This window comes from Colossoma macropomum, unplaced genomic scaffold (genome assembly GCF_904425465.1).
Source record: "Colossoma macropomum unplaced genomic scaffold, Colossoma_macropomum, whole genome shotgun sequence".
In the NCBI taxonomy this organism is placed as follows: Eukaryota; Metazoa; Chordata; class Actinopteri; order Characiformes; family Serrasalmidae; genus Colossoma; species Colossoma macropomum.
Genome location: NW_023495965.1, coordinates 531,708 through 543,633, shown reverse-complemented (window position 1 = coordinate 543,633; position 11,926 = coordinate 531,708). Strand labels below are relative to the sequence as shown.

General features: G+C 39.4%; 1 protein-coding gene across 1 annotated transcript in view; it reads left to right on the top strand.

The window, feature by feature from the left end:
• The window catches only part of lrp1ba (low density lipoprotein receptor-related protein 1Ba), a 333,352-nt gene that overhangs the window by 177,272 nt on the left and 144,154 nt on the right, over nucleotides 1-11,926 (top strand). Inside the window, exons 37-41 of the mRNA XM_036564311.1 lie at nucleotides 1,894-2,023; nucleotides 4,512-4,638; nucleotides 5,931-6,082; nucleotides 7,856-7,980; nucleotides 9,540-9,911. Coding sequence (XP_036420204.1) covers nucleotides 1,894-2,023; nucleotides 4,512-4,638; nucleotides 5,931-6,082; nucleotides 7,856-7,980; nucleotides 9,540-9,911 — 906 coding nt within the window. The remainder of the gene's footprint in view (nucleotides 1-1,893; nucleotides 2,024-4,511; nucleotides 4,639-5,930; nucleotides 6,083-7,855; nucleotides 7,981-9,539; nucleotides 9,912-11,926) is intronic.

Sequence of the window (11,926 nt, the reverse complement as noted above, 5' to 3'; positions counted from 1 at the left end):
ATACTGGATGTACTGATCCACTGCTTCATACTGAGACATATTTTAATATTTCAAAGTACATTCAACAAACAGCATAATAAAATACCATTTAAGATGTGTTTTAAAAGTGAAATCATCTTAAGTCTAGTCTAGCATATAAATATCAAATATTTCTCATTTTTGAGTTGTATATTCCAAGATGATTTAACTTTGGACACTGTTTTGCTTGTTTGTCTTTTTCTTAAGTGGAATATTGGCAGATAGTTATCCACCAATATTGTGAGATAATCTTACTTAATGAAATTGCTTAAAACGAGTAAAAAATTGTCTAAAAATAAGTTCATATTTTTAGCAATCTCTAAAAGAGCAATATTAGATCTATATACTAGATTTATGATTATTTTACTTGACAAGATATTTTCTGCACAGTATATTTTAGATATATTTGCAATTAAATTGCTTTTAGTGTTTAAAATTAAAATTGCTTTTAGTGTTCTCTATAAACTTAATGTATACTGTTGATGTACTTAAGTGTGCTATTTTTTTTTCTTTTTCTCTTTGAATACCTGTAAATACAACCCCAATTCCAAAAAAGTTGGGACGCTGTGTAAAATGTAAATAAGCGTAAATAAAAACATAATTCAATGATTTGTAAATCTCATAGACCCATATTTTATTCACAATAGAACATAGAACACATATCAGATGTTGAAAGTGAGACATTTTACCATTTCATGAAAAACATTAACTCATTTAGAACTTGAGGGCAGCAACGCATCTTAAAAAAATTTGGGACAGGGGCAGCAAAAGGCTGGAAAAGTAAGTGGTACTAATAAAAAAACAGCTGGAGGAGTAATTTGCAACTAGCTTACATGACTGAGTATAAAAAGAGCCATAAGAAGCCATATATAAACAGGATCCAGAAACGCCGCCAACTTCTCTGGGCCAGAGCTCATTTAAAATGGACCAAGGCGAAGTTTTTTGATTAATCAAAATTTGAAATTCTTTTTGTAAATAATGGATACTGTATCCTCCAGAGTAAAGACCTCCCAGCTTTTATTAGCAGACAGTTTAAACGCCAGCATCCGTGATGGTATGGGGGAGCATAAGTGCACATGGCATAGGTGTCTTGCACATCTGTCAAGGCACTACCAATGCTGAACAGTATATAGAGGTTTTAGAGCAAGATATGCTCCCATCCAGACAGCGTCTCTTTCAGAGAAGGCCTTCATATTTCAGCAAGACAATAAACCACATACAGCATCCATCACAACAGCATGGCTTCGCAGAAGAAGAGTCCAGGTGCTGAACTGACCTGCGGTCCAGACCTTTCACCAGTAGAGAACATTTGGCGCATCATGAAACGAAAAATCTGGCAAAGAAGAACCAGGAACTGCTGAGCAGTTAGAATCCTACATCAGACAAGAATGGGACGACATTCCTCTCCCAAAACTCCAGCAGCTGGTCTCCTCACTTCCCAGACGATTACAGACTGTTGTTAAATGAAGAGGCAATGCTACACAATGGTGGACGCGGCCCTGTCCCGACTTTTTTTGAGTTGCGTTGCTGCCATCAAGTTCTGAATGAGTTAATGTTTTTCATGAAATGATAAAATGTCTGACTTTCATCTGATATGTGTTCTATGTTCTGTTGTGAATAAAATATGGGTCTATGAGTTTTGCAGATCATTGCGTTCTGTTTTTATATATATTTATTTACATTTTACACAGCATCCCAACTTTTTTGGAATTGGGGTTGTCTATCACATCTGTAAATATTTTCTGTCTTGTTAAAATTAAAAATTTTACAGTGAAAATCAACAGTTTCCAAAAACTGGTTCCTCTGTAGCTTTGTTAGCTTTGTACTTTTTTATTCCATTGCTGGTTCAGAGTCCTTGTGTCTTTTCCTCTGAAGGTAACCTCTACTGGACGGATCACGGCCTGGACCTGATTGAGGTCTCTCGGCTGAGCGGCGCGTATCGGGCTGCGGTCGTATCTGAAGGGCTTGATCAGCCTCGCGCCATCGCCGTGCACCCACTCAAAGGGTCAGTGTGTTACGGCCGCTGCTCCGCTCTCTAATTCACCTCATACGATTTCTAGGTTTCACTTTGTTTAGTTAAGTATAGTTTAATTTGCCTTATTTGCTTAAATGTGACCCAGTAACACTATTGTTGTATATATATTATATACAGTCAGTGAATGTATATATCATATATATATATCAAATACAGTCAGAGTGTATAAATCATATATATGGTTATGAGCTTATATATCATATATAGTTAATTAGTGTATGTATCATATATACAGTCAATGAGTGTGTATATCAAATATATCATATATAGAGTCAGTGAATGTATATATCATATATATCAAATACAGTCAGTGTATATATCATAAATACGGTTATGAGCTTATATATATATCATATATATATAGTTAATTAGTGTATGTATCATATATAGAGTCAATGAGTGTGTATATCAAATATATCGTATATACAGTCAATGAGTGTATATATCATATACAATTAATGAGCATATATATCATGATATATACAGTCAATTAGTATATTTATCATATATATATATAATTTATTCAGTCTGTGAGTGTATATAGTATATATACAGTTAATATGCATATATATCCTGTAAATCATATATACAATTAATAAGCATATATATCATATATACAGTCAGCTCCTCTGTGATTGTAGCCTCTCACTGTCATTCATTCAGCTGGTGGGTTCTTGTTACCGTGGAGGTTCTTGAGGGGTCTGGAGCTCCACCAGCTTCTGCTTTTGTTAGTTTGCTGCTTGTTGATTTATCCATAGTTCTCCTGTGAGCGTCTGTCCAGCGTGGCCTGCTGAAGGTGCTGAAGGTTTCGCTTTAAAAGACATTTAAAAGCTGTATTTAAATGAGAGATACAGTCACAACTATGGGTCTGAAAGGATGTGTAGCTGTCAGAAAGGACCTCACGGAGAAAAGGAGATGGACACATCAAACAAAGAAGCTGAACGATGGACTGACCACCCCAGAGTCCAGACCTCAACATCACTGAATGTGTTTGATTACTTCAGAAAATGATCAACCAGCTTTTAAGACTGAACTTTGGAGGTGTGGCCAAAATTGCAGTATAATTAGTTGCTGAGGGTCTGAATTCATTGCCAGCAGTTTGAGGATCAGATCCTGGAGTATTAAACACCAGAGACTCTCCACATCAGCACACGGACGCTGAGACATATACGACCCGACTCAGCTGAGCGCTGCTGATGTGCTGCTGGTGTCCTTTGAACCTGTTTCATTAGTGATACTGCTCCATTCACACCGAGCGCTCTCATCTCGTTTATAATGAGGGTCCGCATTCAGGCTTTCTCTCTCACTCATACAAAACTGTTGAATCTGAGACAGCGCGGCTATTTCTGAGCCTCGTCTCGTCTTTTCCCTGCAGACAAGCAAAGGTCAGAAAAATCCTCCGTCTGGGAAATTAATTAGATTTGCTTTTTTTTTGACACATCGCATTTAAAGACATCCAAGATGAGCGTCCCAGTGGAAACGAAGAGGCGCTATTAAACACAGATCTGCCTGTTGTGCTTCGAGGATTCAAACAGCATGATGTGTAATGTGTGTTTGACAAGAACTCTTCAGTATGAACTGCTAAAAATAAAAGTTCCTGAACAGTTTTTGACTCGAATGGGCTTTTCTTTAAAGGAGAATGGAGCGCAGGTGATAGGAACCAGGGGTCGCCATGACGACAACACAAATATAGACATTTTATTTACTATCCAGAACCACCAGTGAACCTACACGAGTCTTCTGAGTCTATATGGAATGTTGATGATGGAAAATAGTGGAAAATCTGAAATAATCAGTTTCCTTTGGGGACTATTTTGCCTCACAGCGCCCTGCACGTATCCCTCCACCATGAATGGAGTTTAAGTTCTCTAAACTATCATAAAACAGTGTCTCAGTCATCAGGCAGTGAATTCATAACCATTTCATGTAGGAACTTTCTGTGAGGGAGCTTTTAGAGGTGGACGTCTGGTTCCTATCACCACCACTGTGAACAGTTCTGACTCGGTAAGTTTATCTAGAACAGAGCGTTTCACACCAAACCACTCAGACCCACTCAGACCCACTCAGACCCACTCTGAACCGCTCTGAACCTCTCTGTTTACATTTTAACCATTTAATTATGCGGACGTTTGATTTGTTTGACACTTTTTAAAGTCTGTGAGTTGTTTTACCTTCAGCCCAAAGCTCGCTCACCTTAGAACTTGATAATTAGATCAGGTCAGTTAGGGTCAATTAAAGCTGGAACTGGTAGGTAGGTCTGCAGGAAGGTAGTTCTCCAGGAGCAGGGATAGTGACCAATGTTAAAATGTGCCCACTACATCTCAGTTGAAGTCTAGTTTCAGTTATTCTATGGTGGTGAGTTCAGGACAGTTAAGAAGAGCCCAGCTGGGATTGTTTAAGAGCAAATGGCTGTTTTGAGGTGGACATCCTTTAACCTTTTGCTGCTTTTCCTCTGCAGGTTCCTGGTCTGGACAGAATGGGGACAAACCCCAAGAATCAGCAGATCCTATCTGGACGGCTCAGAGAAAATAATTCTCGTAAACTCTGGACTGTCCTGGCCCAGCGGAATCTCCATAGACTACCAGGTCCACTCTTTTCTCTACCTTTAAAATAACGTGTAAGACCTTCAACCTGAATATCGAACTACATGAGAGTTCATTTCCAACTGTAACCTCAGACATGCCTTCTCAAAATAAGGGTGGCGCTGAGCGACGTTTGTTTATTTGACGTTTGTTAATGACGCCTTTAGAGGGCGGCGCTGAGCGACGTTTGTTTATTTGACGTTTGTTAATGACGCCTTTAGAGGGCGGCGCTGAGCGACGTTTGTTTATTTGACATTTGTTAATGACGCCTTTAGAGGGCGGCGCTGAGCGACGTTTGTTTATTTGACGTTTGTTAATGACGCCTTTAGAGGGCGGCGCTGAGCGACGTTTGTTTATTTGACGTCTGTTAATGACGCCTTTAGAGGGCGGCGCTGAGCAACGTTTGTTTATTTGACGTTTGTTAATGACGCCTTTAGAGGGCGGCGCTGAGCGATGTTTGTTTATTTGATGTTTGTTTAATGACGCCTTTAGAGGGCGGCGCTGAGCGACGTTTGTTTATTTGACGTCTGTTAATGACGCCTTTAGAGGGCGGCGCTGAGCGACATTTTGTTTATTTGACGTCTGTTAATGACGCCTTTAGAGGGCGGCGCTGAGCGACGTTTGTTTATTTGACGTTTGTTAATGACGCCTTTAGAGGGCGACGCTGAGCGACGTTTGTTTATTCGATGTTTGTTAATGACGCCTTTAGAGGGCGGCGCTGAGCGACGATTGTTTATTCGACGTTTGTTAATGACGCCTTTAGAGGGCGGCGCTGAGCGACGTTTGTTTATTCGACGTTTGTTGATGACGCCTTTAGAGGGCGGCGCTGAGCGACGTTTGTTTATTTGACGTTTGTTACTGACGCCTTTAGAGGGCGGCGCTGAGCGACGTTTGTTAATGACGCCTATCTTATCTGATTTTATTTGTCCGTTGTTTGTTTTTATCACTTTGTTTAGAGTTTTTAAAGTAGTATTATCCAGCTTAGACAGCTAAGGCTAATTCTATTAGCATATGTGCTAGCATCTCCATCTGTCACAGTGATAAATGTGCTGTCGCTCCAGGGGTGGCATTATAGTTCAACTGTACAGGTCAGTAGATCTCCAGGATTTGAAGGGTTGGAAGATGAGATCAAAGCTGAATCTCACTAAAGCTACCAGTCCAGCTCTAGCGCATCCCTATTGATCAGTGGTCAGCCTCAGGGCATTAGCGCCCAGTATGGCTCTGTATTGTTAATGCACTACAGCGATAAAGCAACGCCAACCCCACCTGAAGTTTGCTTTCAAATTGCATTTCAGGAAAACAGATTATACTGGTGCGACGCCCGCACAGACAAGATGGAGCGGATCAGCCTGGAGAGCGGCGCGGAGCGGGAGATTGTTCTGTCAGCCGGCGGAGCCGATATGTTTTCTGTGGCCGTCTTCGGCTCTTACCTCTACTGGTCTGACAGGTAATTTATTTTTTCCATAAACGTTACAGTCTCTTCAAAAGGCTGCCTGAGAAAAGCGCTGGCCTTTCTCTGCGTGGGGATTATCCAGCTCCCGCACAAGGTCACTTTACTAACACTTCAGCCGCACTCATCTGTGTGTGGATCTCTCGGAGCTCAATGTCATCGCATGGGTGGGTGCTTTTCACCTTATGCCTCGCCATATGTCTCCTTCGGTTTAACCCATTCAGACCAGCCGTCCTGTCTTTAGAGCATCCAGACAAAATCTAGACTAAAAGCACAACTTTTCTTGCTGCATTGCTACTCAACCCACCAGACTTTGTTGGGAGTTAGTCAGTATTTATCGACTAATATCTCCAATTTTAGTATGTATAAGCATGTATTGAGGTAGTTAATGGACTAATATCTCCTATTCTAGTGTATATGAGTGTTTATTGAGGATGTTTATGGACTAATATCCCCTATTCTAGTGTATATGAGTGTTTATTGAGGATGTTTATGGACTAATATCCCCTATTCTAGTGTATATGAGTGTTTATTGAGGATGTTTATGGACTAATATCTCTTATTCTAGTGCATAAGACTGTTTATTGAGATTATTTACAGGCTAATATCTCCTAGTTTAGTCTGTAAGAGTATTTATTGCTGTTGTTTATAGACTAATATCTCCTATTGTAGCGTATAGGAATGTTTATTGAGGTCGTTTATGGACTGACATCTCTTATTCTAGTGTATAGCAGCGTTTAATGAGGTCATTTATGGACTAATATTCCCTATTCTAGTGTATATGAGTGTTTATTGAGGTTGTTTATAGACTAATATCTCCTATTCTGGCATATAGAAGTGTTTATTGAGGTCAGTTATGGACTAGTATCTCCTATTCTAGTTTATAGCGTATTTATTGAGGCTGTTTATAGACTAATGTATAGGAGTGTTTGTTGAGGTCAGTTATGGACTAATATCTCCTATAGAGTATTTATTTAGGCTGTTTATAGACTAATATCTCCTAGTGTATAGGAGTGTTTGTTGGGGTTGTTTATGGACTAATATTTCCTATTCTAGCTTATAGAGTGTTTATTGAGGCTGTTTATGGACTAATATCTCCTATTTTAGCATATGAGAGCATGTTGAGTTTGTTTATGGGCTTATATCTCTTTTTGTAGTGTTATAAGAGCATTAATTTGGTTGTCTTTGGAATAATATCTCCTATTTTAGCATATATGAGTTCTTTTTTAGCTTGTTTATGCACTAATATCTCCTATCTTAGCATATAGGAGCGTTTATTCAGGTGGTTTATGGACTGATATCTTCTATTTTAGCATATGGGAGCATTTGTTGAGGTCGTTAATGAACTAATATCTCCTATCCTAGCATATAGAATCATTTATTCAGGTGGTTTATCTCCTATTTTAGTGTAGAGGAGTGTTTATTGAGGTCGCTATGGACTAATATCTCCTATTATAGTGTATATGTGTGTTTATTTAGATTGTTTTTGGACTAATATCTCCTATTTTAGTGTATAGGAGTCCTTATTGAGCTTGCTTATAGACTAATATCTCCTCTTGTAGTGTAGAGGATCGTTTATTGAGTGCTGCCTCTCATTAGCTGAGGTTCAGAGCTCTTATTCTTGATGTTACTGTCAAAAATGATTACATCGTTCCACAAAAACACAAACCTATGCAGAGCAGATTGGCCTTAATGAGGGTTAAAGTACTCTTTTAGTGTAATTAATCAAGCTCCATTAATTAGCCTGTGTTCCTGTGTTGTATATTACAGGAACTATGCTAACGGCTCCATTCGCCGCGGCTCCAAGAACAACGCTTCGGACGCGGTGACGGTCAGGAGCGGCCTGGGAGTGAACCTGAGAGACGTTAAAGTGTTTAACCGAGACCGGGAGAAAGGTTGAGGTTTCACCTAATGCCTTCATTTCCTTTATGTCCGCCTCAGAGCCGTTTTCACACGCTGATAGATGACCCCCATACCAGAGTCCACGCCAGCCCTCATTCATCAAACACGATCAGACTTCACCAAAACGGTGATAAAAATATGATACGTCACGCTCCACTGAGATTTATCAAATGGTGTGCAAATCTCACCTGAGTGTAAAGTGGCGAGGGAACTCTATGATTAATGATCACACTCACACACTCTTTTCCTCTGTTCAAGAAAAAAAGAGGAAAAACTCCTCCTGTGATTTGTAGCCTGTACTTAATCATCGAATTCACATTCACTTTATTTGACAACAAGAGGAAAACGGCGCAAAGGCTGCCGGAAAATTTGCTTATAGCTTCATCTCACAGTTACCATGATGAATTAGAACACCTGCATTGTAGCTCCGCCCACCGACCACTTTATTAAAAAAACTACCTTTTACTTCCACTAACTGGCCACTTTATTAGAAACACCTACTTTGTACTTCTATTAACTGGACACTTTATTAGAAACACCTACTTTGTGCTTCCAATAACTGGCCACTTTATTAGAAACACCTACTTTGTATGTTCACTAACTGGCCACTTTATTAGAAACGTCCACCTTGTGCTTCCACTAACTGGCCACTTTATTAGAAACACCTACTTTGTATGTCCACTAACTGGCCACTTTATCAGAAACACTTGCTTTGTATGTCCACTACCTGGCCACTTTATTAGAAACACCACCTTTGCGCTTCCACCAACTGGCCACTTTATTAGAAACACCTACTTTGTATGTCCACTAACTGGCCACTTTATTAGAAACATCCACCTTGTGCTTCCACTGACTGGCCACTTTATTAGAAACACCTACTTTGTATGTCCACTAACTGGCCACTTTATCAGAAACACTTGCTTTGTATGTCCACTACCTGGCCACTTTATTAGAAACTCCCACCTTGTGCTTCCACTAACTGGCCGCTTTATTAGAAACACCTACTTTGTATGTCCACTACCTGGCCACTTTATTAGAAACATCCACCTTGTGCTTCCACTAACTGGCCACTTTATTAGAAACAACCACCTTGTGCTTCCACTACCTGGCCACTTTATAGAAACACCCACCTTCTACTTCCTGTATCTGGCCACTTTATTAGAAACACCTTTCTTATATCACCTCTGTGTAGGTGTTCAGTTACAGACTGTAGTCCATCTGTTGCTGGACAGTTTATCAGCCCCCTCTACTCAATTCATCATTGGTCAGTTTCTGACCACAGGGCTGCTGTTGTCCAGATATTATGTGGGTGGCAGTTAACTGTCAGCACAGCAGTGACACTGACATGGTAGTGTGTGTGGCGCTGGTGTAGCTGGAGCTTTTACACACGTCAGTGTCACTGTTAGGCTGAGAGTGGACCGTCCCCCCAAAAACATCCAGACACGAGCGACTCTCTGCTCAGAAACTGACCGCTGATGAAGGTGTAGAGGGTGAGGCTGATGTGCAGGTGTGATGAAGTTTCCTCACCTGTCTGTTGGTGCTCTCCTCTCAGGCACTAACCCGTGTGGTCGCAGTAACGGAGGCTGTGAGCAGCTCTGTTTCTATCTGGGGGGGGACCGGAAGTCCTGCTCATGTTCCCATGGTTACCTGGCCGAGGACGGCCTCCACTGCCGCCCGTATGAAGGATACCTGCTCTACTCAGAGCGGACCACCCTGAGGACCGCCCACCTGTGGGACCAAAACTCTCGAAATGCTCCCATCAGGCCCTACGAAAACCCCGCCTACTTTAAAAACATCATCGCTCTGGCCTTCGACTACCGGCAGAAAACCGCCGGAGCTAACCGCGTCTTCTTCAGCGACGTCCATTACGGGAACATTCAGATGATCCACGACGACTGGACTGGACGACGCGTTCTGGCAGAGAGTAAGATCACTAAACTTTACAACTTTAAACTTTACAACTTTATTAGCTTTCATTTTTCTAATTTATGAAAACTGACTAATATCAAATATTCATATAAAACCAGTGCTGTTTTTTTTTGTTTTATTTGGTTTCATTTTTGCTAATTTATGATTAATAAAGTATCTTTATAACAAGTGCAATGTATTATAATGTAGTCTACTTTTTGCAATAAGTTACATTATGTAATTATGTAGTATTACATTATTATCAATATATTACATTACATGAAACATATTACATTATTATAATTATGACTCATTACATACAAGTAATCTATTTATGTATAACAATCCAGGAATATTTAAACGTGTAATGTAAACTTTTGAAAACTTACCATTTGCGACTAATATTGTATATTTACCCCAAAAAGAAAGCATAACATTTGATCATGTGGTACAATTATTTTGAAAAATGAATGATTATTGACTGATATACTCTGAAAAGAATATTAATATTGAGTCATTTACTGTAGTTAATGTTAATATTTTGCTAATTATGAAAGCTTAACAAAACTGCTATGTGGCAGTCCATTAATTTCTTTTTTTTTCCATTAAACTCGTTATTTAAGCAATAAAATGAAAAAATCTTAACTAAAAATCTGTTTGAAGAAAACTTTTGAAATTTTGCACATTTGTGTAAATTAAATAAACATTTTTGTTTGAATATTTTCAGAGAATTCCGTCATGTGATTTTCCGTAATAAACAGATTTGTAATATTTCATTACATGGTTTAAATTTGAGCTAATTTAGCTAATTTTGGCTAACGAGGCCTGAGTCTTCACTGTAGTGAGAGTGCGGTGAGAGTGAGTCCAGCGTAGAGGAGTGATTTCTCTGTTCAGCCTCGTCCCAGAGTGATCAGGTGATTTGTCAGGGTGCGCTGATGTATCGCACCATAACCCTGTCAGGATTACAGCGCTGCGCTCTTAATCAATAGGCGATTAACCTGGGGAGCCGAGCGCTGCCAGCTGCTGCTCGGCCTGATGGATGAGCTGAGCGCCACCGGAGGATCCATCAAACCGAGCCGTACACATACATACAGCCTGAACTTCACTCATAATCACCTCAGAACCAGCCTTATTCACACACTTCACACACGAACACGGATATTAGAGTAAACGACGAATCACTGCTCTTTATTACGGGATACATCCTCACTGTCATAAAACCCCGTATCTCTGAATAACTGCTAACTTTATTGCACTTTTTAGAACTTTAATATGTCGTTCATATGCAAATTATACTCTACAAATCCTGTTTATTTGTTTAGTTTAACCCTTTATTGCATAATGTTGCCTCAGGGCAACAAACCCACATTCAACAGTTTACAATGGCAAAAACAGTTTTACTGACAATAAATGGGTCACCCTATCATTTAGTGGCCATTATATATTTACAAAGTAAAAGTATTTGATTTTTTTGAAGAACGTGGGTTTGTTACCTTGAGGCAACATTATGCAATAGAGGGTTAATATTTTGGGGAGAAAAAAAAACTTTTGAATATGCCATAACTCCATAGATGTCTCCATAGATGATGTGTAACTTATTTACACTTGGAAAATCAACAACAACATGGAATTTGACCAGGGGCGCCCAAACTTTTGCACATGCCTGTACATTACTGGAAAAAAAAAAAAATATTCCCTGCATACATCATGAAATCAAACAGTGCAAAAATGGGATGTTTATTTACCCTAAAAATAACCAAATGAATAAATAACAGTGTTTTAATGTGACAGTAGAAAATACAATATGTTAAATGGGAATAAGTATGGATTTGCAGTGGCTGATGGGAACTGTAGTTCTACTTACAGAGCCATAGTGACCAAACAAAATTATATCTTTGTAATATTTGTCTATTCTAAAGCAGTTTTTATTACTAATATCTGTTACAGTCAACACAGCATGAGCTATACATACTGTTATGTACACTCTTAAAAAAGGTTCTTCAAGGGTTCTTTAGTAAAGACAGTGGTTCT